The 27,902-nt window shown below is 38.5% G+C and overlaps 1 protein-coding gene across 1 annotated transcript; it reads right to left on the bottom strand.

Moving 5' to 3' along the window:
• Positions 1 to 272: 272 nt before the first annotated feature.
• Positions 273 to 27,902, bottom strand: myhb (myosin, heavy chain b). Its single transcript, XM_079884059.1, is given in 79 exon segments — positions 273 to 401; positions 539 to 670; positions 768 to 863; positions 943 to 1,047; positions 1,136 to 1,306; positions 1,420 to 1,545; positions 1,632 to 1,835; positions 1,916 to 2,224; positions 2,312 to 2,436; positions 2,553 to 2,718; positions 2,806 to 2,989; positions 3,072 to 3,268; positions 3,352 to 3,470; positions 3,593 to 3,719; positions 3,812 to 4,201; positions 4,300 to 4,390; positions 4,510 to 4,655; positions 4,803 to 4,979; positions 5,060 to 5,302; positions 5,416 to 5,671; positions 5,762 to 5,898; positions 5,980 to 6,103; positions 6,881 to 6,998; positions 7,135 to 7,222; positions 7,303 to 7,373; positions 7,519 to 7,825; positions 7,927 to 8,097; positions 8,171 to 8,320; positions 8,428 to 8,546; positions 8,640 to 8,778; positions 9,000 to 9,103; positions 9,240 to 9,338; positions 9,426 to 9,489; positions 9,582 to 9,710; positions 9,714 to 9,870; positions 10,008 to 10,035; positions 10,155 to 10,311; positions 10,426 to 10,569; positions 10,656 to 10,867; positions 14,861 to 14,948; positions 17,832 to 17,963; positions 18,062 to 18,157; positions 18,240 to 18,344; positions 18,425 to 18,595; positions 18,748 to 18,873; positions 18,963 to 19,166; positions 19,289 to 19,597; positions 19,679 to 19,803; positions 19,896 to 20,061; positions 20,144 to 20,327; positions 20,410 to 20,606; positions 20,687 to 20,805; positions 20,887 to 21,013; positions 21,088 to 21,477; positions 21,572 to 21,662; positions 21,757 to 21,902; positions 22,003 to 22,179; positions 22,260 to 22,502; positions 22,616 to 22,871; positions 22,962 to 23,098; positions 23,185 to 23,308; positions 23,596 to 23,713; positions 23,865 to 23,952; positions 24,277 to 24,344; positions 24,431 to 24,737; positions 24,839 to 25,009; positions 25,083 to 25,232; positions 25,340 to 25,458; positions 25,552 to 25,787; positions 25,789 to 25,921; positions 26,072 to 26,170; positions 26,255 to 26,318; positions 26,415 to 26,507; positions 26,598 to 26,703; positions 26,798 to 26,825; positions 26,915 to 27,071; positions 27,167 to 27,310; positions 27,462 to 27,694; positions 27,797 to 27,902. Coding segments are annotated over 78 exon segments (11,892 nt in total). The 5' UTR covers positions 27,657 to 27,694; positions 27,797 to 27,902; the 3' UTR covers positions 273 to 380.

Genomic DNA, 27,902 nt, shown 5'->3' with positions numbered 1-27,902 from the left:
TCCAATCACGTGACGTTCCCAGGTATATATTGATCTACCCTGGAAATCCAGAGTTCTCGCAAGAGCACAGGTTGAATCTGAAAATCTTTCAGATTTAGGTCTGGATTTCTCAGCTAATATTGATCTGCACTTCCTCAAAAGCACATTATATTGAAAAAATGTAGAACCAGAAACACTGCCTTACAAATTGTAATTTCTTGTGTTTTTTTAGCCATGAAAATGTTTAAAACAACATAGTCACAAATGTAACCGTATGTAACACACAAAGACATATCAGATCACACAGTGTTTTATTAGTTACTGTTTCTTGTGGGCATTTTACAAGTAATTTCATATTATATGAGTTATTGTTTCTCTGCCAGCTCTCTTTCTCAGAGGGTTCATTCCTCAGCCTCTTTTCCCTGGAAACATATAGAACATATATTTGCATAAACAAAAGATAGATTTTGTATACAATGCTTATGCACAAATAATGAAGTTTATGAATACCAAAATGCTTGTGCACAAATAATGAAACCAATAAAAGTGTGATATTTACCTTCCCAAATTCACGGCTTTTAGCTCTCAGCTTGTTGACCTGAGACTCAGCAATGTCAGCTCTCTCCTGAGCCTCCTCCAGCTCATGTTGCACCTTCCTGAATCTGGTCAGGTGAGTGTTGGCCTGTTCCTCCTGTCAATGAAACAACACTTGTTTAGGTTCATCATATCCAGAATATTTTGTTGCATATTAAATAGCATATCACTCATCAAAGTCTAAAATCACTCACAGAATCTTCACTCTGTCTCTTGTAGGCCTTGACTTTCAGTTGAAGTTTGTCCACAAGGTCTTGCAGTCTGATAATATTCTTCTTATCTTCTTCATTCTGAGTAAGAGAAAAAAATAAATTAGAAAGTGTCTTAATTTGATCGTTTACCATACACATATTTTTGTTTGATAAGTACCTGATAAGTCAGTTCCTTCACTCTTCTTTCGTATTTGCGGACTCCTTTAATAGCATCAGCACTGCGTCTCTGTTCCGCTTCAACTTCGCTCTCCAGCTCACGAACCTGAAAAACAGATTAACTGACGTTATTCCTGACTTTATGCTTGTGATAAAGTAAGTGAATGTACTGTGTGTAATGTATAGCCACATACTCTGGCCTCCAGTTTCTGGAGCTGCTTCTTTCCACCCTTCATGGCCAGACTCTCAGCCTCATCCAGACGGTGTTGCAAGTCTTTGACTGTAACCTCCAGGTTCTTCTTCATCCTTTCAAGATGAGCACTCGTGTCCTGCTCTTTCTTCAGCTCCTCTGCCATCATGGCAGCCTGAAATAATTTTGTACTCGGTTACTTTGGTTAATAAGAATATGTTAATAATTAGTAGTCAATGGCAGGTTATAGAATGACAAAATAAAACTCAATGAACATTTTTCACTTACATCAGTTATTGCTTTCTTTGCCTTCTCTTCAGCATTTCGTGATTCCTGGACCACATCTTCCATCTCACCTTGAATCTGAGTAAGATCTGCTTCCAGCTTCTTCTTGGTGTTGATAAAACTGGTATTCTGAAGAAAATGTTTTTTTTCTTTTTTTAAATGTTGTTTAGGAGTTATTCCTTAAAATATTTCTTAAAACAAGTCATTCTTCTTACTTGGGAGTGTAAGAGAGTCACTCGCTCACTGGCATCCACCAGTTCCTGCTCGGCCACTTTGCGGCCTCTCTCGGTCTGCTCCAGAGCAACTCTCAGCTCCTCAATCTCAGCCTGCATCAGGTTGTTCCTGCGCTCTACCATGGCAACCTGCTCTCTCATGTCCTCTTGAACCCTCAGAGCATCATCAAGATGGAGTTGAGCATCCTGAAGCAAATAAGAGGCAATTAGATCTTCTGATCTAATTAGTCAGATAAAAAAAATACACCTTCTGTAATGGCACAAACCTTGAGTTGTCCCTGGACGTTCCTGAGCTGTTTCTGAGCTTCAGCAGCCTGGCGATTTGCATGGCTCAGCTGAATCTCCATTTCATTGAGGTCTCCTTCCATCTTCTTCTTGATTCTTAGGGCATCATTTCGGCTTCTGACTTCAGCATCCAGAGTGCTCTGCATGGAATCAATGATTCTCTGGCTGTTTCGCTTGATCTGTTCAATCTCCTCATCCTTCTCAGCCAATTTCCGATCAATTTCCCCTTTTACTTGGTTCAGCTCAAGCTGAACACGAAGAATCTTGGATTCTTCATGCTCTAGGGTTGCCTGAAAATAAAGATTGTTTGTAGGGTATTGTTTGCTAGAACAGTGGAGATAATGGAAGTGTAGAAAACTTCAAGCCCCGTGTGTTACCTCAGCTTCTTCAAGAGCAGCCTGGATTTCAGATTTTTCAATTTCAGCAGTTTTCTTTCCTTTTTCCAGCTCATGAATAGTTTTTCCAGTCTCACCAAGCTGCTCAGTTAAATCTGAGATCTCCTCTGTATGCACGAAGGGACACATGATTAACAAAGTGTTGAAACTTACTATTCTGGAGAAGATCTAACAAGCAAAAGAAAATTTCACTGATAATTCTGCAGTAACCCATTGTACGTACGCTGAAGGTTCTTGTTTTCCCTCTTTAGAGTCTCCAGCTGGTCCAAAGCCTCCTCGTAAGAATTCTTCATTTTGAAAACTTCTGTGCTAAGAGAACGAGCTTCCTTCAGGGATCCTTCCAGCTCTGCCTGACTCTCCTCATACTTCTGCTTCCATTCTGCCAGGACCTTGATGACATCAAAATTGAACATTAGAAACCTATGGTGAGGTGCATCACAAAAATATTATATGTAATTGAAATAATGTTGCTTTACCTTATCAAAGTTCCTTTGTTTCTTGTCAAGGTTGGCAGCCAAAGCATTAGCTCTCTCCACATCAATCATGAGATCCTCAACTTCATTTTGCAGTCGTTGCTTGGTCTTTTCCAAAGAGGCACATTTGGCATTCACAGCCTCAATGGACTCTTCAGCGTCCTGCAAACGCTGAGCAAGCTTTTTCCTAGGAGCAAAAATTAAATATTAGTCATTGCTACTACTTTATTTCAAGTTGTGAGAACATTTGAACAGAGGATTTCATTTACTTTGCTTCCTCAAGCTCTTCAGTACGCTGAATGGCATCAGTCTCATATTTGGTTCTCCACTGAGCCACCTCACTGTTGGCCTTTGACATGCTGCGCTGAAGCTCAGATTTAGCCTCCTGTTCTTCCTCGTACTGCTCTCTGAGCATATCACAGTCATGACGGGAAGATTGGACAGCATGTGCCAGGGCATTTTTGGCCTTTAAAACAATAAAAATGTTCCAGAGTTATTCAGTAGGTTCAGTACATAAGTTTATTCATTTAGAAAATGCTAATTCCTCACCTTCACTTCTTCCTCAATGTGCCTCTTCAGCTCTTCAATCTGCTGAGTATAAGCCTGTTTGCTTCGAGTCAGCTGAGTAACTAAAGACTCTTTCTCCTCTAATTGACGTCCCATTTCACCTAGAAAGGATTTAATGATGATAGTCAATAAAGATGATGGTCTCAACAATAACTGCACTGTTAAATAGGTGTTTATAGAGAATGTAGCTAATATTATCCCTTCTTTAAACAAAACTACTTACCATTTTCAGTTTGAAGTCTTGCCTTGTGAGCGCTTAGATCATTGATGTGGCGTACATGTTCATCATGCTTTGTCTTAAACTCGCTCAACTGATCTTCCAGTGTACGACACATCTTTTCAAGATTTGTCTGCCAAACACAAAGATATTTTTTGATGGATTTTTTTTTACACACAATGCTGTGTTTCATGTACAATACTCCATAAATATGTTAATACTTGCCTTTGATTTGGCAACAGCCTCCATACTGCTTGACAAGTCATCAATCTCCATTTTAAGCTCACTTTTCTCTTTTTCTAGCTTCTGTTTCACACGCTGGAGGTTGTCGATCTGTTCTCCCAGCTCTGCCACAGTGTCAGCCTGCTTCTTGCGCAGTGCCGCAGCCGTTGCTTCATGCTGCAAGGTGGACTCCTCCAGATCACGGCGTAGTTTCTGGAACTCAGCCTCACGCTTCTTGTTCATCTCAATCTGGGCAGAAGTGGCGCCACCTGCTTCTTCAAGCCTCTCACTGATCTCCTCAAGTTCCCTGGAGAGATCCGATCGCTGCTTCTCAACCTTAGCACGAGCAGCACGTTCTGCCTCGATTTCTTCCTCCAGCTCCTCAATGCGGGCCTGTGGTAGCAAAACTTTGATGAGTTACAGTTAATTACTGTTACAGTTCATAAAAATGTTAAATGTTTTAAAAAAAACAATAGCTCTTTTTGAGTGACCTGAAGTTCTTTAATCTTCTTCTGGAGCTGAATACCAAGAGATTGCTCATCTTCAATCCTGCTCAGAAATTGACTTGACTCAAAGTCCTTCCTGTTTTGAAAAAAACAACAACAAATGTTTTATGAGTTATAGTTATTCTGAAAGTGAACAAGGGATCTGAATTATAATGTCAAATTGGATAGGATAACAAAATGTTATTAGTTCCTCACTTTTTCAGCTTTTCTTCTAGTTGTTGCCTGTCATTCTCCAGATCCATTATGGATTCCTGGGAAAGTTTTAAATCACCCTCAAGCTTTCTCTTGGCTCTCTCAAGGTCCATACGGAGTTTCTTCTCCTGCTCCAGAGAACCTTCCAGCTGTTCACAGATGTGAAAGATTAGTTGTTGTTTTTTAGTTTTTGTTTTAACCAAAGTATTCCATGTTTTATGATTTCTGCTTCTTGTTGTAACAGTAACTAGACATGTGAGGACTAGTTGCACTAATCTGTTACATTTCAAACTCACGTCATCGACTTGCTGCTCAAGCTTTGCTTTGGCTTTCGTCAGAGAATTGACTTTGTCCTCCTCTGCCTGAAGATCATCAAGAGTCTGTTGATGTGCCTCTTGGAGGGCTTTCTTCTCCTTAGTCAGCTTGACAATAATCTCATCTTGAGATGTCATTTCTTCAGTAAGGTTTTTAACCTAGGAGACAAATTTATTTGAATGACTGCAACCTGAGTAAAAGATCAAGATTACCAGAAGCTTTTTCTCAAGATATTAACCTTGTTTTCAGTGGCATGTTTCTCCTTCTCTACTTTGGCCAAGGTAAGCTCTAAATCATCAATGTCTTTCTTCAGCTCAGAGCACTCGTCCTCTAGTTTTCTCTTCTTGGCTGTCAGTTCAGCATTGATTTCTTCCTCATCCTCTAATCTTTCAGATGTCTCTTTAAGTTTCGCCTCAAGCTGGATCTTGCTTTTGATGAGTCCTTCACATCTCTCCTCAGCATCAGAAAGGTTTTCTGATTCCTGTTGATTAGAACATCATTTGTTTTTATTTTTGTTTTAAATTGTGTATTTATTATCTTATAGACATGAATTGCTTATTTGTGATCTTTTCAGGAATCTGCTGAAAAACTCACCGATGCCACTTGTAACTGCAGGTCATTTTTCTCCTGCAACAGAGAAACCATTTTTTCCTCCAGCTCCTTCTTCTTGCCAAGTGCCTTTGCTAGATCCTCCTTCATTTTTTCAAAATTCTCTTTCATGGCTGCCATTTCCTTCTCAGTCTCTGCACTCTTCAGGAGAGGCTTGATCTTGAAATACAGCTTCATCCATGGCCAGTGTTTCACATTCATGAATGAGCGGATGTTGTACTGGATACTGTAGATGGACTCTCTGTATTATAGAATCAGAAGAAATGGTCAGATCCTCTGTGTGAATATGAAGTGTTACCCCCTACAGAATATTTTTCATGCAAAAACATACCTTCTCTCCATCATTTTGACAAACTCTTTCCTCATAACATATCCTCTGCAAAGTGCTTGAGTCATAGTCACAAGGATAACAAGTTTTTCATCTCGCATCTCCTCAAGGGTTCCCAGCAAACCAGCTTTAAAGAACACCTATCACAAGTAATTGATAAAGCAATTATGCACTATTATATAATATTTACATAATAAGTCAGGTGCTTTGATAGTATGTACCTTGGTGTGTCCAAACTTGTACTGGGTATGATCCACATCAATAGAGCCAAGAAGCTTCTCTGAAGCCTTCTTATTGTCAATGAACTGACCCTCAGGGATGACACTAGCATTCAGTACTTTGTATCTGAAGAAAAGACATCATAAAAATATCAGTTTTTTAACGCAATATGCAATAATACAGTTTCAGAATCATGTTGAACTGAAATTTGCACCTGGATGATACATTACATGAAGTACTAAGAGAGGACACCGATCTCATTCAATATTGTGTACACATGTATTTGTACGTAATATCTGCATATATATGTTTCCATTTATTGTATTTATAATAAGATCTTGTTTCCCATGCAAGAGTGGCACATATGTGTGCGAGACTAAGACAACTTGTTTTGTGCAAATTAATAACTGTGGGAACATGCTCCACATTTAGAATAATCCAGATTCACAAACATTAGCATAAGGCTAAGAACAAAGTGTTGTGCGTTTTGCATGAGAACACTTTCTGTGTGCATAAATTGACAAATAGTATTAAATTATTTTAAATATTAAATGAACCCTAATATTCATTAGCATGTTTTAGTTGTCAAAAGACAATTGATATTATTTAAAGCACATGTACATAGTAGTGACATGTGAAGGCCAAGTATGATAACCCATACTCAGCATTTGTCCTCTGCATTTAACCCATTTACTTTAGAGCACACACATTAGGAGCAGTGAGTAATGAATACACACACTGCAAACGTGACCCACCAATTAGGAGCAGTGGGCAGCCATTATTCTGCGGTGCCCGGAGAGTGATTAGCGATTAGGGAATCTAACTGGCAACCTTTGGATTACCAGTCGGATTCACTAACCATTTAGCCCACGACTGGCCCTCATGTACATATAAATTAAATACCTCTGCTTAAAGTCACCATAGAGGATTCTGCTTGGAAAACCCTTTCTGCAAATTCTGATTCCTTCCAGTACACCATTACAGCGCAACTGGTGAATCACCAGAAAGTTCTCCATAAGACCTAAAAAATTAAAACAGTTACAAACATAGGTTTTAAGAGAAGTGGTTGTTCCTGTTTATTTTAACATAGAGTCACATCATTAAATATATCACATGCTTTTCAGTATCCTAACATGGATGTGCAAAAAAATACTGACCTGGAGTCTTTGACTCATTTGGAATCAAGCAACGCACAAAATGAGGATGAGTGCTTCTCAGGTTGGTCATCAGTTTGCCCAAGTTCTCCTGTTGGTTAAAGAATAAACAGATAAGCTATCATCCAGTACACCTTTGATGCAAGGTGTAAAATGGAACCATATCTTTACCCGGAACAAAGCAGACACAGTCTGGAAGGAGCCGCCCTTCTTTTTCCCACCCTTTTTGCTACCAGATTCAGCTGTTGATAAAGCAATATAGTAGAGTAATCTCTGGTAAACAATACCATGTACAGAAATCAAAAAGAAAGTTTATTTCTTAACAAAACTAAAAATAACAAAACTTATACATTTTCAATTATAAATGTGTGCTTTTGTTTTGCAGACCTTCAGTAGAAGCATGAGCAGCATACAGATGAGCCAACAGTTTCATTGAAGACTTCTGGTACAACTGAACCACAGAGTCATTTAGAGGGTCCTTGTTCTTATCCAGCCAGCCTGTGATGTTGTAATCTACAGTTCCAGCATAGTGCACTAAGGAGAAGTGGGCCTCAGCTTTGCCTTTGGTCGGTTTGGGCTTCTGGAAGGATGGAGTTTTACCAAGATGCTGGTCATGCAGCTTGTTCTTGAAGGTCATGTCTGTTGCTTTGGGGAACATACACTCCTCCTCAAGGATGGAGAAAATACCCATTGGCTGCAAGAAAGAGCACATTTCTTTGAGAAAAGACAAGGGTTCAAACCTGTTATGTTAGAAAAAAAGAAAGCATTATATGTCCTGAAAGTGAATTCTTTTACCTTCTCAATAAGCTCAATGCAAGCGGCCAAGTCCATACCGAAGTCAATGAACTCCCACTCAATACCTTCCTTCTTGTATTCCTCTTGTTCCAGCACAAACATGTGGTGGTTGAAAAACTGTTGCAGTTTCTCATTGGTGAAATTAATGCACAGCTGCTCCAGGCTGTTATACTGTAATTAATATAAATTCAGCACCCGAACCAAGAAGCAAAACCTAAAGCATCAGATAATCTTATTAACTTACATCAAAGATTTCAAACCCAGCAATGTCAAGCACTCCGATGAAGAACTGTCTAGCCTGCCTGGTGTCCAGCATCTCATTGATTCGGACAACCATCCACAAGAACATTTTCTCATAGACTGACTTGCACAGAGCCATGGCTGAATTATTCACCTAATTTAGAAAAAAAGAATGCTGTTTTATACCATTTCATTTTTATTCATAAAAATTTAGTGATGTAGCATACTGTACATAAATGATGCATTTTTAAATGCACATACCTGAGGAACAGTTTGACCTTTGGTCACATATTCATTCCCGACCTTCACTCTGGGATAACACAAAGCTTTCAGCATGTCAGCAGAGTTCAGTCCCATGAGGTAAGCGATTTTATCAGCCACTGGAAGAAATATTTCAAGTAAATTACTTATATTTGTCCAGATTGTGGCTATATATGGATGTTTCTATAGATGAACTTAGACTGAAATCACACCCTCATTTCCATCAGGCTCGGCCTGCTCCTCCCTCTGCTTCTGCTTGAACTTCATGTTCCCATGATGCATCACAGCTCCTGTCAGCTTGTAGATGCCCATTTTCTCCTCAGCCGTGAAGCCCAGAATATCAATGGCTGTCTGCAAGTCAAAAACAATCAAATGTGTCTTGTCATTTAGTATACTTAATTATCAATCTATTTGTTGAGCCTATGTAACTCAAATTTGTTTAATAGCATGTCTGAAATATTTGTATATATTAGCAATATATATCAATGTTAAAGTATTTGTTGCTGATGATGCATCTAAATTAATGTCTAAATTAGCATGTAAATTAACTGACAAGTTGACTTTTTTCTTACATCAGTTGCAATGAACTCTTCTACATCATTGATGCTCTTGACTGTGATCTCACCATGACTGACCATGGGATAGTCGTATGGGTTAGTGGTGATCAGAAGAGCCTCTGTAAAAGAATTATGATTTTTTCTTTAAACGTTATACTGTTCAAAAAAAATATCATGGTATCTTTGGAAAAACTGTATTAAATTCAGATTATATATTGAAAAATAATCCTAATGCAAAAATGTCCTTTTTTTTACCCAGCAGTTCTGGCTTATGGCCAGTGCAGAGCTGGTAGAAGATGTGGTAGCTCCTCTCAGCAGACAACTGGAAAGTTACCCTGGACTTTTCCAGCAAATCTACGAATGAGTAGCATGGTTATTCAAAGGATAAAATGAATGTCTGTAATATCAGTCATTTGAAATTTAAAAGAATAAAGGACTCACAAGTTTCAATATCAGCTGAGGCCAGCTTTCCAGTTGAGCCAAAATGAATTCGGATGAATTTACCCTGAAGATTTTCAAACAAATAAAAATAAATAAATAAAATTTGTTACAGAATTAAAACACACAGTTGAGCGATGCAGTTGACTCATAACTCACAAAGCGGGAAGAGTTGTCATTCCTCACAGTCTTGGCATTTCCATAGGCTTCCAGCAAGGGGTTGGCTGCAATGATTTGATCCTCAAGCGACCCCTGATGTGTACAGAATGTGGCAGTCAAATAAGAGTCCTACGGATTTGCTCCATCCTCATTATCATATAGACAAACAAATACTATATATACCTGCATTTTTCCAGGCTCTACTTTCTTCTGTCCAGATACAGCGATTGTCGCAAAGTACTGGATGACACGTTTGGTGTTCACAGTCTTTCCTGCACCAGATTCTCCACTGAAAATATGGTACAATATATTATAATCTAATATGCAGTATGAATATATATTGTAATATTAAATAAAAAATATATAATATGGTTCTGCATTCTTATCACACAATACCAATGTTCTGTTTGTGATGAGAATACTTACGTAATCAAGATAGACTGATTCTCACGATCTACAAAAATGTAGAAAGCCATTTATTACATTCAAAATACTAGCATATTTAACGTCTTTTTACAATCTTAGCCAATATACCTCAGCTGCATTCAAAATAATAAACATTATTTTTCATACCAGTGAGCATGAACTGATAGGCGTTGTCAGAGATGGAGAAGATGTGAGGTGGGGCTTCAATTCTTTTTTTGCCCCTGTAGGCTGTTACGACTTTAGAATCGTACACTGGGAGCCACTTGTAGGGGTTCACAGTGACACAGAACAACCCAGAGTAGGTCTGCAAGAGAGTAATGTTCTTTTACTTACTAGATATAAACATTGCATTGATTTACATGTAAATCTTTACAATGTGTTTGAAACAGATTAACACTAAACATTTTTGATTACTTACGTAGATCATCCATGCTGCATAACGCTCTTTGAGGTTGTACAGCACAGTGGGTTCATTAAGGTGGGTCATCATGGCCATGTCCTCGATCTTATCAAACTTGGGGGGATTCATTGGATAAATTTCATCCTCCTTCACTGTGATGGTCTGGAGGGAGAGTCATGTGACTTATGAAATGTTATAATGCAGATGCATTTTAAAGATATTAAAATATGAATATCTCTTATACCCACTTTGTTACACAGAGTTTGCACCGTTGCTTTGCCACCCTCCCGACTCTTGAGGACCCCTTTGAGGTACATCTCCTTGGGTTCAGCAACAAAAAAGGCAGTTTTGGCATCAAATGGCGTATTTTGAGCTTCCAGTCGTTCCTTCTCCGGCTTGCGAAGGTAAATGGCCGCAGGGCCGAAACACTCCATTTCTGGGTCCCCACTCATGGTGATGTCTTACAGAAAAACAACCAATTATTTGTCATGCAAGTTAGCAATCGGAAAGAACATTTACATTTATACATGTGTGGCATCACACTTTAACATTAGACTGAAGTTTGAAATAACCCAGTACTTCATGTATGATTATCTTGTCACCCGATGTCAATATTTCTACAGTATAGAATCATATAGACCAGGGATGGGCAACTTCGGTAATGGAGGGCCACTGTCCTACAGAGTTTAGCTCCAACCCTGAAAAAAATCACCTGCCTGTAATTTTCTAGTAATCCTGAGGACCTTGATTAGCTTGTTCAGGTGTGTTTGATTAGGGTTGAAGCTAAACTCTGTAGGACAGTGGCCCTCCAGGACCGAAGTTGCCCATCCCTGATATAGACTAACATAACTTCATATTTGGGTAATGTGGTTGAGAAAAACTAAATCTTTTTTGTTACAAAAAGAAGTTTGTTAAGCATGAATTTTCACAAGCAACATAAGAAATATTAATTTGTCATAATGTTTAGTAGTTACAGTTCTTTTAAAAGATGGTGCCATGTTTACCTTTGTCTTGCACTAACTCTTAGGATTTGATCTTGATGTTGTAATTCACCACCTCTGTGTACTGTTAAGAAAAACAAAGAATTTGCTGTCGGTTGAAACTTTATAGCTTGGCCAAAATATCAAATAAGTAGACCAGTGTTAAAATTAGTATAGGAGCACAATGTTAAAAAATGTAACAAAAAGCCTAAAATATCCCTAAAAAGTAAGTAAAAACGAAAAGCAGAGCTGTTTTGTGACTTAGCGTTCAGACACTCACCTTAGCTGTGTAGTTGTGAGCCCTGGGAGGAGTTGGGAAAGCCCTCTTTTATACTTGGGTGCGAGTGTCTTGTCAGCACATTTCATTATCTCATTTTTGGTCATGAGTCCTGTTTGCCCACTTCCATTTGTCCCCTTGAGCAGCATCACTGTATTATTTTTATCTTTTGAAATGACAAGTTCCAAGATGGTTTTATCTCTTCAAATTGTTATTGTCTAGAACAGCACTGAGGGGAGCTTTTTTTAGCCCATTTCCAGAGTTTAAATGTGACTCTTATGGTATCTGTTATGAATTACCTGTCATTACTGGTCAGAATATGCATTGTTATGCATAGAAAAGGATTAAGTCGTAAAACTGAGTTCCAAGAATTTGGAATTATGGGCCTGGAGTGATTATAGATTGTTCCTTTTCAACTTCAGAAGATACAATTCAGAAGATACAAATAAGGAGAGCAAATGAATAACCATATCCCTAGATACTTGTAAATCCTTCTTATGAATATCTGGACATATATGTAGGATAATATCTGGCAATAACAAGTCACCCACCTCGTTGTGGAGAAGACATCAAATGTCACTGGTATAAGGTTGCAGGAGCCTTACAAATTTAACATGTTACAAAGAAATCATACTTCGATCCCTTCAAGAAACCAGCGAGGATGCCAAATGACCATGCCTTTCCTTACTAAGAACAGCTGAGGCTTTCCAGACCTCTCCTGGGGATGAAACAAAGTCCAAGGTGGTGACAAAATCCTTGATGTCAACAGGCCAACTTGAGTCATTGTGTGCTATTAGCTGTGCCTTTCCACACTAAGAGTGCTGGGGGAATGTCTGAATGGCCTTTTATTCACTTTCAAGATTTACTTATAACTTGAAAATAACTTGACTTGTGTTTTATGTATAAATCATTGTACATTCATAAACATCTGACTTCAAACAGATAGCATTTTCTATTTAAAACATCAAACAGAATGACACTTTATTGAGATCAGTGGATCAGGATCTCTTTAGTATGATACTCCTCCTCTGTTTGGCTAAATGTAATGTGAGATTTGATTTAAAGTAGGCTTTATGGGCCTTATGGTAATTCTTTCCAATGGAAAGGTGATCTCATACTGGCAAAGAGCAGAAAGCTTTAAAAATTGTGAGGCTGTTACTCTTGAGATATAATTGGCTCCATTGAATAAAAATGTGAAACATGATCATCCACCCATAACACTACATTCTTATTTGGACAAAATACAAATATAGCCAGTGCAGTCTTAACCCACCAAATGGCAGCATGCTCAGGGGATTTATTGTCTCTTGAACTTCCTGCATTACATTACAAAACACAATCCAAGTGTTTTAGCGTCTGTCAAGAGCCTGCAAGTGTGCAGCATTAAGATTGTGGGTTGGTATAATGGTTCTTGGATGAACCGTAGTTTCAGTTCGTTATGATGCGGCTTCTTTTTTTAGGACTTTGAAATGTAATATAGCATCTTTGCTTATCGTGATTAAACATGAGTTCATTGTTCGACATGCGAGTATGAGGCCACATTTACACTTTCACTGAGCATAGATCTGCTGCTAATGAAGCCTCTATCTCTTGGTGGGTGCGGCTGGGTTTCTTTGAATACCACAACGGATGAGTATGAATCTTTTTTTATATTATCATTAAAATTATTATTTTTGATGAAACGGCATGATATCGCACAGACTTGGTTTGGTGTTCTTTCACTTTTGTGTCGTTCTACAATTCACAGTGTGTAGGACACTTGCTGTTCTCTAATATATTGGTTCAAACCATGGCATAGTAAGCTAAAAACAAACAACAACAACATAATTGTAAGTAAAAAAAGAAAAACAAACTTAGTTTCCCTAATATAAAATCTCTCAAATATGGAATAGCTATAAAATTTGTCTTCTATAGATCTGTAAATGAAGATGTATGTATAAATATGCATAAATTGTGTATTTATTTAAATGTAATTTCTTAGACACTACCAGCACAAAACATAAGTCTCTTTTCCAATTTGCATACTATTTTCATAACCTCTCATGGAAAGGAAGTTAAAGGAGTTTGTAATGATTCTCAGTTTAAGAAATGTGAGTTTGAATCTTCTACAGCTGACTTTTTAATGCATCTTGACTGCCGAACAGTCTGACAATATTGACAGCTGAGATCCTACATCGTGACATGGTCTACAGCAGAGATTGTGTCCGTACAGTCTGACAAGCAACAGTCGTAAAGGACTATTATTAAAATAATAGATACTTTAGATGAAATCAACTGAAAATAAAAGAAGACATTAAATCTCTCAAGATCTCAGCAGAGGATGATTAAACAACTCCAAAAACAGCACTACCAGTTCTTATTGAAAATTAACAGAGGTTTAGAAGTTGATGTTTTATTGAAAACAATTTAATTGGAAGTCACCAGTATGGTGATCATTGTTTTGCTTAAATTTAGCTTTTGGTCCTTGACTTTCTAACATTAGTTTTTCTCTGGTTTTTATAAATCACATTTGCTAAAGCAAAAAAGCCTAGAGAAAATGTGATCAGGTGGTTATGTTTTGATAACGACATAATCATCATAGTGGTCTGATACACTGATCTGATTCAGTGTGTAATATTTTTAATACAGTTCAATTTTACATTACCGCCACTGTGATACTACAACAAAAGATCAAGCAGTGTTGCAACAATCAGTAAAGGATTTAAAAATTATCATTCACAAAAAAAGCTTTGAACTACAGCGTAGTTAAGACACACAGACATCAACAATCAGCACATGAATCTCATCATGTGACAATCAACAAAATAGATAAACAGATCATCTCTAAACATAAAAAGGTTACTAAAAACAACAGCAAAAATAAAAGTTAATAGTAAGAATTAAAGAAAATAACAATTCAGCTGAAATTCGCAAAATTTGTAGACATATGACAGAAATAAAGTCAAACTGGTTAGTAATAAGTGAAGGTGGTAATGCTGTTTTTGGAGTTGTTTAATCATCCTCTGATGAGATCTTGAGATATTTAATGTTTTCTTTTATTTTCAGTTAATTTAATCTAAGGCAGTGGCTGGAAGTCAGTTGTAGTTCTTGTGTTTCTGCCATGCTCGTCAACACACTTCATCCGTGAGCGCTTGTCTAAAGCATAACCAAAAAAGGTGCTTCCAATAAATTAAAAAAACTATATTTTTTCCTCTACCTTTTACTTTTGAGATGGCTTCTTTGTTACTCCAGTTTACCCTTGAGATGTGATGGAAATATTGTTGCTCCTGTAGGATCAGGACCATCTCAAGTATGGAGTGGGGCCAAGAACATGTTAGAGAAAGCATTATTATTTTGAGCCTTTATATTCATTCATTTAAAATCAGTTGTAAGATTCAAACTTACATTTCTTAAACTGAGAACCATTACAAACTACAACTGATTTTCCACAAGGGGTTATGAAAATATTATGCTAATTGGAATGCAGACTGTCATGTTTTGTGCTGGTAGTGTCTCAGAAATGACATACTCCTACATCCAGGATAACCTTGTATGTGGCTTGAGTCATGTGTCTTTCACAAAGAAGGATCTGCCCAAATCCAGCCTTACTGAAGAACCCCCAGATCATCACCAATCCTCCACCAAATTTCACAGTGGGTATGAGATACTGTGGGTTGTAGGCCTCTCTAGGGGCCTCATTTATAAAATGTTGTGTAGAAACCATCCTACATTTTTATCTTATGATAATTTCTTGACGTGAGTACGCCTCTCTTCCAGATGTGGAATTTATAAATCGCAAATAATCTTGAAATTGTGCGCAGCTGAATGATTTCAGATCTTCGCGTTGTAAACACCGCCTTATTAATGTCATTAACATATAAAAGAGCATCAGTCAACGTCCAAATGCTTTACTTTAGAATGGCGAGTGGCGAGAATTGCTTAGATTTCCTGCAGTACTCCGACTCTCTGCCACAAGGAAAAGAGCGTTGGCTTGCTTAGACCCTGATGTGGCGCGAAGCAATTTTTCATGTCAAAGACTGTTTTTATAAATATGAACGTTGGCGTGGATTTTAGTGTACGCACACTCTAAAATCAAATCTTTGCGTACACACGTTTTATAAATGAGGCCTCAGAATAAGGCAGATCCGTCTTTGTGAAGGACGCATGACTCAAGCCACGTACAAGCTTATCCTGGAAGAAAACTTGCTTCTTTCTGCTCTGACGATGTTCCCTAGCTCAAAGGATTGGGTTTTCCCGCAGGACAATGCTTCAGGCCAATAAAGGTGTGAATGGAGGACCAACAAATCAAGACCCTGTCATGGCCGACCCAACCTCCAGACCTGAACCCTACTGAATGTGATCAAGAGGAAGATGACAACCATAGAAAGTAAGAAGAGTAACATCCGCACACTGAGTTTACAGCTCCAAAAACATTTATTATTAAACAGCGCTGTTTATTAATAAATGTTTTTGGAGCTGTAAACTCAGTGTGCAGATGTTACTCTTCTTACTTTCTATGGTTGTAATCTTTTTGTCCTACACCTGAGCTCAGGGGCTGTTCTAGGCCCCTTTTAGGGGGGCTTCAGCCCCATTTCTGTCGTCTCAGCCCCCCTAAATCTGTAATCACCTATTTGAATGATCAGGCCAGTGATGCTTCCTCAAGAAAGTTTTTTAAGTGGGAAGAAAGTGTTTTTAAGTCTTGTCAGTTTAAACATTCAAGTGATTTTAAGCCATTCAAGCACAAGATGCTGGGAAAGAGAACTCAGTACGGTACTGGTGCGTTGTGATAGATTGTTTCTGTGTAGCGTGCACACACACACCTGAAGCGCGCACAGAAATCTGACTGTCAGACAGCACACGAGTACCGGATTGAGCTCTTTCGCATCTTCTTGAGCAAATAAATGATGTCAAAAGGCCCGTTGTGACTAGTACCCACTTAACAGAAAATATCTGATGCGTGTCAATGTAAGGTGACATCATTAGATGTTAAATTGACAGCAGAACCATATGTTACATCTGTTTCAATATGTTAACCAAACAACATAAGAAAAAGAGATAATTACTCACTGCTTTTAACTAAATAGCTTATGTAGCTTTGTTCTTGTGTATTTATTTGTGCTTTGACTGTTTACTTGTCTTTAATGTTTGAACTTTATATTAGTTAGGCTAGTATTAGTTTTTACTGTGATGTTGGTACTAAAATGTTGGTATCGTAAGGTTACATAGGTCAAAAACAATGAAAGCAATAACTTTTATTTATTTCTTTATTTAGGTAAGGCCAGTGAATGTTTTGGCAGGGCAAATAATGATCTAATCTAAAAAAATAAATACTTAGTGCCCTGAGTCAATATTTTTGTTGATACATATTCAATGTTTTTTAGCTAGTTAATAGTGATACTTGTTAATAATAATGATATGATGACAATTTTCTGTTAGTCAAACTATAACCTACATGTGTACCAACTGTGGTGCAGAAAGACTGGTATCATTGTATAATTTTTTTTTTTTTCTTTTTTTTTGCATTGACTTAAGTACCAAACTTTCTATGTACCAATTTAAGTACAGATAGGCTGGTACCGGTACTGTTTTGACTTACTATATATTAATATAGTGGTGTCGATTTAAAGATGCACTACTTAGGCAATGGTCCCTTGCTACAGATTCTCACTGAGGGCTAAGTCCCCCTGAGGATGAAATCCTAGAACTGCCCTTGAGCCCAATTAAGGTTTGTGATATACACAACATTTTTGTATTTTTGATTCCATCAAAAGGAAGATGGTCATCAAACAAAGCCGAGCTGCTTGTGCCAAGAGTGGCATATCGCCCAACAGCAATGTGACAGACTGAAAGGGAGCATGCCAAGATGCACGAAAGCTGTAGTTGGAAATCAGGGGTATTCCACAAGATATTGCAAGAGAGAGTAAGTCAACATTTTAAATGAAAGAAAAAACTGCAGCCATTGTTGTTTGGTGGGCAACTTTATTGACCACATAACTCAGACACAGCACAAACTCATATTATATGCTTGTTCATTGCTGTCTCTTCTTGAAGGGTGATATTCACTCTGCAAGCTCTTTTCCCTATGGGGGAAAAAATAATGCAAGAGTCAAATATTCTGGATTTTTGAGTTTAGTTTTTTTGTATATTCAGAAATCAACATGTTCTGGATAAATAATTTCCAGAAATACCTTTCCAGCCTCACGACTCTTGGCCCGGAGCTTGTTGACCTGAGACTCAGCGATGTCAGCTCTCTCCTGAGCTTCCTCCATCTCATTCTGCACCTTCCTGTATCTGGTCAGGTGAGTGCTGGCCTGTTCCTCCTGTAGTGGATTTACCCATGCATCAGTAGTTTATGAAATCATCAAACAAAATAATGTCTTGATATTGATTACATAATACTGTATAATACTGTACTTACAGAATCCTCGGCTTGTCTCTTATACGACTTCACTTTCATCTGCAGTTTGTCCACTAGATCCTGCAGTCTTATTATATTCTTCTTATCCTCTTCAGTCTGTTAAAAAGACTCTGCATTGTAGCTAATGCTGCTCTGTTGACAAACCGTTTCTTTTCAGAGGTCAAGTAAAATAACCTACCTGGTAAGTGAATTCCTTAACTCTTCTCTCATACTTCCGAACTCCTTTTATAGCTTCGGCACCTCTTCTTTGCTCAGCCTCAACCTCACTCTCCAGTTCACGAACCTGAGAATTAGATAGAAAAATTAGATTACAAAAATTCCAGGATTTCATAACCTTTTTACATATTGTACAAAAGCTAGTACCCTAGCTTCCAGTTTCTGGAGCTGCTTCTTTCCACCCTTCATGGCCAGACTCTCAGCCTCATCCAGACGGTGTTGCAAGTCTTTGACTGTAACCTCCAGGTTCTTCTTCATCCTTTCAAGATGAGAACTCGTGTCCTGCTCTTTCTTCAGCTCCTCTGCCATCATGGCAGCCTGAAATCACACATGAAATGTGACTACAGCTCTTCTCTGTGTTCAGTGGATGTGATTAATTGGGTTTGACTAGATAAAAATGGTTGTAATTGTGTGTACATATGGACATTTAGAACATATCAATGTGTATTTTCTTATAAATAGGCACTCACATCAGTAATAGCTTTCTTAGCCTTCTCCTCTGCATTTCTTGCCTCCTGAACAGCATCATCCACTTCACCTTGGACTTGAATGAAATCTGCCTCAAGCTTCTTCTTGGTGTTGATGAGACTGGTGTTCTGTATATTAGAGAGTAAAACGTGGTTTACCAATTGGTGATATTGTCTAAGAGACAGAGGAAATAAATCAGAAACATTTGAAAACAAACCTGGGAGTGCAAAAGTCCTACACGCTCACTGGAATCCAGCAGTTCCTGTTCGGCCACTTTGCGGCCTCTCTCGGTCTGCTCCAGAGCAACTCTCAGCTCCTCAATCTCAGCCTGCATCAGGTTGTTCCTGCGCTCTACCATGGCAACCTGCTCTCTCATGTCCTCTTGAACCCTCAGAGCATCATCAAGGTGCAGTTGGGCATCCTAATAAAAGATGAATAACTTGTTTCAATAGAATAAGGATTGAAGAGTTTGAGGTTCGGCTTCCATCTGAGGCCAACTACAATTTTTTAAACAACAAGGTACAAAGAGCTCCACGACTTTACCTTGAGTTGTCCCTGGATGTTCCTGAGCTGTTTCTGAGCTTCAGCAGCCTGGCGATTTGCATGGCTCAGCTGAATCTCCATCTCATTGAGGTCTCCTTCCATCTTCTTTTTGACTCTTAGGGCTTCATTTCTGCTCCTGATCTCAGAGTCTAGAGTACTCTGTATGGAATCAATCACTCTTTGGCTATTCCTTTTTATCTGATCAATCTCCTCATCTTTCTCAGCCAACTTACGATCAATCTCCCCTTTTATTTGGCTTAGCTCAAGCTGGATACGAATAATCTTAGTTTCCTCATGTTCCAGGGTTCCCTAAAGACCAGTAGGACAGCAATAGTTAACAATAGTTAAAAAAAGGATAATGGTAGTTATTCAAAAACACAAAGGAGTTACCTCAGCTTCCTCAAGAGCAGTCTGAATTTCTATTTTCTCTGTTTCAACTGTCTTTTTGGCTTTCTCCACCTCATGAATGGTCTTACAAGTTTCACCAAGTTGTTCAGTTAAGTCAGAGATTTCCTCTACAAACAATTTAAAAAACAGAGTATTCACATGCAAGCGTGGAAAATTTGTCTCTCTATCGTCTGCACTTTGTATTTGTGAAAAATCTTACGCTGAAGGTTTTTGTTCTCCCTCTTGAGGGTCTCCAGATGATCCAGGGCTTCTTCATAGGAATTCTTCATCTTAAAAAGCTCTGTACTAAGAGAACGGGCCTCTTTCTGAGCTCCTTCCAGTTCTGCTTGGTTTTCCTCATACTTTTGCTTCCACTCGGCCAGAACCTTGGAAAAAGTAAATAGAATTTGTGATCAAGGACATTATGTTGTTGTACAAAGAAGTTGCAGCTATTAAAACATCCTGTACCTTGTCAAAGTTCCTTTGTTTCTTGTCAAGATTGGCAGCAACAGCATTAGCTCTCTCTACATCAGTCATGAGATCTTCAACTTCAGCCTGCAGTCGCTGCTTGGTTTTCTCCAGAGAAGCACACTTTGAGTTCACAGCCTCACAGGACTCTTCAGCGTCCTGCAAACGCTGAGCAAGCTTTTTCCTTGGAGCAACAATGAAATATTAGTCATTGCTACTACTTAATTTTCTTTTGTGAGAACATTTAAACAGAGGATTTCATTTACTTTGCTTCCTCAAGCTCTTCAGTACGCTGAATGGCATCAGTCTCATATTTGGTTCTCCACTGAGCCACCTCACTGTTGGCCTTTGACATGCTGCGCTGAAGCTCAGATTTAGCCTCCTGTTCTTCCTCGTACTGCTCTCTGAGCATATCACAGTCATGACGGGAAGATTGGACAGCATGTGCCAGGGCATTCTTTGCCTGAAAAGCAACAAACAAAGAATTATTTGCTAATGTTCCCCTACTTGCTACTAGACGCTTCCAAAATAGTAAACAGTTACCTTGATTTCTTCCTCAATGTGCCTCTTATACTCTTCAATCTGTTGAGTGAAAGCTTGCTTGCCTCGAGTCAACTGAGTAACAAGAGCCTCTTTTTCCTCTAGCAGACGGCTGAATTCACCTTTTTAAAAGACAGAACATTTCCATGAATCCTTGAAAAATTAGGAAATACCTTCAGTTTGGAGTTCGTATTCAAACATACCATTCTCAGTTGCTAGTCTTGCTCTTTGTGTACTTATATCATTTAGTTGACGGATTGCTTCATCATTTTTGCTCTTAAGTTCACTCAGTTGATCTTCTAGAGTACGGCACATCTTCTCCAAGTTACCCTGAGAGGAAAAATTGCTATAAGTATGACTCTTATATTAAAAATGCAAATATTCAGGAAAAACAATTGTCATGCCTTTGATTTGGCAACAGTCTCCATACTGCTTGACAGATCATCAATCTCCATTTTGTATTCGCTTTTCTCTTTTTCTAACTTCTGTTTCACACGCTGGAGGTTGTCGATCTGCTCTCCCAGCTCTGCCACAGTGTCAGCCTGCTTCTTGCGCAGTGCCGCAGCCGTTGCTTCATGCTGCAAGGTGGACTCCTCCAGATCACGGCGTAGTCTCTGGAACTCAGCCTCACGTTTCTTGTTCATCTCAATCTGGGCAGAAGTGGCGCCACCTGCTTCTTCAAGCCTCTCGCTGATGTCCTCAAGTTCCCTGGAGAGATCCGATCGCTGCTTCTCAACCTTAGCACGAGCAGCACGTTCTGCCTCGATTTCTTCCTCCAGCTCCTCAATGCGGGCCTGAAATAAATGGTGGTAATGATGATGATCAGATTTACTTGAGCCGGATTATGCGATCAGTCATCAACCCTAATGTTATATATTGAGAAGTGACCTGGAGTTCCTTGATCTTCTTCTGATGTTGAATACTAATAGACTGTTCATCCTCAATCTTGCTTAGAAATTGACTTATCTCAAAGTCCTTCCTATGGGAAATAATTGTAACAGATGTATATGATTTACATACCATCAAAAATGTTATTCTCTTCAAAACATTTCATTTAAAAGTTAAAGTCTTACTTCTTTATCTTCTCATCTGATTGTTGCTTGTCATTTTCCAGATCCATAACGGATTCTTGGGTTAGTTTCAGGTCACCCTCAAGCTTTCTCTTGGCTCTCTCAAGGTCCATGCGGAGCTTCCGTTCTTGCTCCAGAGAACCTTCCAGCTGTTAAATAAGATTGCAATATTGCTTTGCCTGGAAGTCATCCATATCTAAACTTAAACCTAAAATAAACCAATATATTGCAGTAAACATTGTAACTTACATCATCCACTTGTTGTTCAAGTTTGGCTTTAGCTTTCGTCAGAGTATTGACTTTGTCCTCCTCTGCCTGCAGATCATCCAAAATTTGCTGATGTGCCTCTTGTAGGGCTTTCTTCTCTTTGGTTAATTTTGCAATGCTTTCATCCAGTGAGGACATCTCCTCTGTCAGATTTTTCACCTAATAAAGAAATTTTGTGAAATTGTTAGAGTCACATCAGCTCAGACACTTGATGGGAAATATGAGTTGAGAAAGTGAACCTTGTTTTCAGTGGCATGTTTCTCCTTCTCTACTTTGGCCAAGGTAAGCTCTAAATCATCCATGTCTTTCTTCAGCTCAGAGCACTCGTCCTCTAGTTTTCTCTTCTTGGCTGTCAGTTCAGCATTGATTTCTTCCTCATCCTCTAATCTTTCAGATGTCTCTTTAAGTTTTGCCTCAAACTGGATCTTGCTTTTGATGAGTCCTTCACATCTCTCCTCAGCATCAGAAAGGTTTTCTGATTCCTGTTGATTAGAACATCATTTCTTGTTATTTTTGTTTTAAATTGTGTATTTATTATCTTATAGACATTAATTGCTTATTTGTGATCTTTTCAGGAATCTGCTGAAAAACTCACCGATGCCACTTGTAACTGCAGGTCATTTTTCTCCTGCAACAGAGAAACCATTTTTTCCTCCAGCTCCTTCTTCTTGCCAAGTGCCTTTGCTAGATCCTCCTTCATTTTTTCAAAATTCTCTTTCATGGCTGCCATTTCCTTCTCAGTCTCTGCACTCTTCAGGAGAGGCTTGATCTTAAAATACAGCTTCATCCATGGCCAGTGTTTCACATTCATGAATGAGCGGATGTTGTACTGGATGCTGTAGATGGACTCTCTGTATTATAGAATCAGAAGAAATGGTCAGATCCTCTGTGTGAATATGAAGTGTTACCCCCTACAGAATATTTTTCATGCAAAAACATACCTTCTCTCCATCATTTTGACAAACTCTTTCCTCATAACATATCCTCTGCAAAGTGCTTGAGTCATAGTCACAAGGATAACAAGTTTTTCATCTCGCATCTCCTCAAGGGTTCCCAGCAAACCAGCTTTAAAGAACACCTATCACAAATAATCGAGCAATTATTATGAACTATTATCTAATATTGTCATTTACATAATAAGTCAGGTGGTTTGAGAGTGTGTACCTTGGTGTGTCCAAACTTGTACTGGGTATGATCCACATCAATAGAGCCAAGAAGCTTTTCTGAAGCCTTCTTATTGTCCATGAAATGACCCTCGGGGATGACACTAGCATTCAGTACTTTGTATCTGAAACAGAAGTGATTTCATTACATTTCAGTTGAATTTCCATCTGAAGTACCCTTGCACCACAAATGCAAGTGTCATTGTAAATACAGGGCTTTCCTGTAGCTCAAACAGTAGAGTGTTGGCGATTGCAACGCCAAGGTCATGGGTTAGAACTGATAAGACTGTAAATGTGTACCTTGAAATGCAATGTAAGTTGCTTTGGATAAATGCGTAAAAGTAAATGTAAAATGTAAAAAAAAATCCAAGTGTATGATGTCCACAAATGGCATGTACAATATGTAAAATACCTCTGCTTAAAGTCACCATAGAGGATTCTGCTTGGGAAACCTTTCCTACAGATTCTGATTCCTTCCAGTACACCATTACAGCGCAACTGGTGAATCACCAGAAAGTTCTCCATAAGACCTGGAAAATTATACAATGGGATAGATTTAATCTTAAAATTTAAAACATCAATATTCTTAAACAGGATTCAGAGTATTTTCATTACAGCTAAACAGAGGTGATATTGTTATACTAAGCACTATTTATTATTGGAATAAATAACAATACTTACCAGGTGTTTTTGATTCATTTGGAATCAGGCAGCGCACAAAATGGGGATGTGTGCTCCTCAAATTGGTCATCAGCTTTCCCAAGTTCTCCTGTAAAATTGTGTCCAAAATATGTTAAATTACTTGACCAGTATACAAGTACATACACTCACTGGCCACTTTACTAGGTATTAGGAGATTCTCATCATGGATGTACAGCCGACAAATATGCAGCAACTGTGTGATGCTATCATGTTAATATGGGTAACAATATCTTAGGATTGTTTCCAGCAATTAAAGAATTAAGGCAGTTCTGAAGGCAAAAGAGGGTCCAATCCAGTACTTACAAGAAGTAGCTGTGGCCGGTGAGTGTATATAACTAATATAAGCATTTTTAGAACACATATAAACATAATTAACATAATAAAAACTTACTCTAAACATAGCAGACACTGTCTGAAAGGAACCACCCTTTTTCTTGCCAGCCTTTTTGCCTGCTGCCTCTGTACAGTACAAATATTATAGATAATTCATTTTTTAAATGCATAATATTAATACTCTAATATATATGCAGTAATGTTTTGCAGACCTTCAGTAGAAGCATGAGCAGCATACAGATGAGACAAAAGTTTCAATGAAGCCTTCTGGTACAACTGAACCACAGAGTCATTTAGAGGGTCCTTGTTCTTATCCAGCCAGCCTGTGATGTTGTAATCCACAGTTCCAGCATAGTGCATCAAGGAGAAGTGGGCCTCAGCTTTGCCTTTGGCCGGTTTGGGCTTCTGGAAAGATGGAGTTTTACCAAGATGCTGGTCATGCAGCTTGTTCTTGAAGGTCATGTCTGTTGCTTTGGGGAACATACACTCCTCCTCAAGGATGGAGAAAATACCCATTGGCTGCAAGAAAGAGCACATTTCTTTGAGAAAAGACAAGGGTTCAAACCTGTTATGTTAGAAAAACAGAAAGCATTATATGTCCTGAAAGTGAATTCTTTTACCTTCTCAATAAGCTCAATGCAAGCGGCCAAGTCCATACCGAAGTCAATGAACTCCCACTCAATACCTTCCTTCTTGTATTCCTCTTGTTCCAGCACAAACATGTGGTGGTTGAAAAACTGTTGCAGTTTCTCATTGGTGAAATTAATGCACAGCTGCTCCAGGCTGTTATACTGTAATTAATATAAATTCAGCACCCGAACCAAGAAGCAAAACCTAAAGCATCAGATAATCTTATTAACTTACATCAAAGATTTCAAACCCAGCAATGTCAAGCACTCCGATGAAGAACTGTCTAGCCTGCCTGGTGTCCAGCATCTCATTGATTCGGACAACCATCCACAAGAACATTTTCTCATAGACTGACTTGCACAGAGCCATGGCTGAATTATTCACCTAATTTAGAAAAAAAGAATGCTGTTTTATACCATTTCATTTTTATTCATAACAATTTAGTGATGTAGCATACTGTACATAAATGATGCATTTTTAAATGCACATACCTGAGGAACAGTTTGACCTTTGGTCACATATTCATTCCCGACCTTTACTCTGGGATAACACAAAGCTTTCAGCATGTCAGCAGAGTTCAGTCCCATGAGGTAAGCGATTTTATCAGCCACTGGAAGAAATATTTCAAGTAAATTACTTATATTTGTCCATATTGTGGCTATATATGGATGTTTCTATAGATGAACTTAGACTGAAATCACACCCTCATTTCCATCAGGCTCGGCCTGCTCCTCCCTCTGCTTCTGCTTGAACTTCATGTTCCCATGATGCATCACAGCTCCTGTCAGCTTGTAGATGCCCATTTTCTCCTCAGCCGTGAAGCCCAGAATATCAATGGCTGTCTGCAAGTCAAAAACAATTAAATGTGTATATAACATATTTAACAAAGTGTATCGAAGATATACTGAGTATACATTCATATGATTATGCATAAAATGTTAAGTGCTCAAACATTTGACTTCCTCTTACATCAGTTGCAACGAACTCTTCCACATCATCGATGCTCTTGACTGTGATCTGGCCATGACTGATCATGGGATAGTCGTATGGGTTAGTGGTGATCAGAAGAGCCTCTGCAAAGAGAATTTTTTTTTTTTTAAAGGACTTTATACTGCTAAAAAAAAATCACAATATCTGTTCTTGCAGTCTTTGGAAAAACTGTATTAAATTTGAATTATATATTGAAAAATATGATCCTAATGTAAGAATGTCCAGTTTTTTACCCAGCAGTTCTGGCTTATGGCCAGTGCAGAGCTGGTAGAAGATGTGGTAGCTTCTCTCAGCAGACAACTGGTAAGTTACCCTGGACTTTTCCAGCAGATCTACGGATCAGTAATATAATTATCAAAAGAATAAAAGGAATGTATACATTAATCAACTGAATTGTGAAAGAATGAAGGACTCACAAGTTTCAATATCAGCTGAGGCCAGTTTTCCAGTGGTGGCAAAATGAATTCTGATAAATTTACCCTGGAGATTTTACCAGAGGTAAGATTAATTAGATAACAATTTTCCATTACAGAATCAAATCACACAGTTGAGCGATGCAGTTGACTCATAACTCACAAAGCGGGAAGAGTTGTCATTCCTCACAGTCTTGGCATTTCCATAGGCTTCCAGCAAGGGGTTGGCTGCAATGATTTGATCCTCAAGCGACCCCTGATGTGTACAGAATGTGGCAGTCAAATAAGTGTCCTACGGATTTGCTCCATCCTCATTATCATATAGACAAACAAATACTATATATACCTGCATTTTTCCAGGCTCTATTTTCTTCTGTCCAGATACAGCGATTGTCGCAAAGTACTGGATGACACGTTTGGTGTTCACAGTCTTTCCTGCACCAGATTCTCCCCTGAAAATAAAATAATGCAACATAAAATGACTCCAGTTTCTTTGATGCTATATTTAATTACAAGATCAAATTGAAAAATCTGAAAAATATTCACGTGATCAAGATCGACTGATTGTCACGATCTACAGAGAGTGAGAGACATTTGATTTTACCAAACAAAGTATATATGGATTAAAAAAATCATAATCTATTTTCTTCCACTAGCTCATACCAGTGAGCATGAACTGATAGGCGTTGTCAGAGATGGAGAAGATGTGAGGTGGGGCTTCAATTCTTTTTTTGCCCCTGTAGCCTGACACGACTCCAGAATCGTACACTGGGAGCCACTTGTAGGGATTCACAGTGACGCAGAACAACCCGGAGTAGGTCTGCAAGAGAGGTTGGTAAAACTCAGTTGCAACTTTCAGTTACACAGACATATTAGTTGAAGTAAAACAGTATAACAAGTACTCATTTTACTTACGTAGATCATCCATGCTGCATAACGCTCTTTGAGGTTGTACAGCACAGTGGGTTCACTGAGGTGGGTCATCATGGCCATGTCCTCGATCTTATCAAACTTGGGGGGATTCATTGGGTGAATTTCATCCTCTTTCACTGTGATGGTCTTTAAATAAAAAAGAAAAAAAGGCAAATGATAAACCGCTGAGAGGCCGAAGATGTTTTTTCAGAAGGCAACCTCCTGAGCTTAATATGAAAACTAGAAAAAAGACTAAATTCAGATTATATTGCTTTTAGCTGCAAACCTCTCAACTTACTTTGCCGCACAGAGTTTTGACAGTGGCTTTGCCATTCTCTTTGCTGATTAGCACCCCTTTGAGGTACATCTCTTGTGGTTCAGTCACAAAGTAAGCTGTCTTTGCATCAAACGGTGCGTTCTGAGCCTCAATTCTCTCCTTCTCTGGCTTCCGGAGGAAAATAGCCGCCGGGCCAAAGCACTCCAACTCACTCATGGTTGCTCTTTATTGGACAGAAAGACTTAAGCCAGTAACTGAAATAGTAAGTGGTTCAACATAAAAATGAAAAAAAAAAAGATTAATATTAGAATAATGTAAAGGAATTTTGCTTTATGGGGTCAAATAGTAGATTTTACCTCCTTTCCAGTCAGTAGAAGTGATGAGAAAAATCTTTAAAAAAAAAAAGACAATCCTTCAGTACGCACATCTTAGCAGGTTTTCATTTATGCACACAGAATGGAT

This window comes from Squalius cephalus (assembly GCF_949319135.1).
Source record: "Squalius cephalus genome assembly, chromosome: 10".
NCBI lineage: Eukaryota > Metazoa > Chordata > Actinopteri > Cypriniformes > Leuciscidae > Squalius > Squalius cephalus.
The sequence above is the reverse complement of the archived record's forward strand: the minus strand, read 5'-3'. Positions and strand labels throughout refer to the sequence as shown.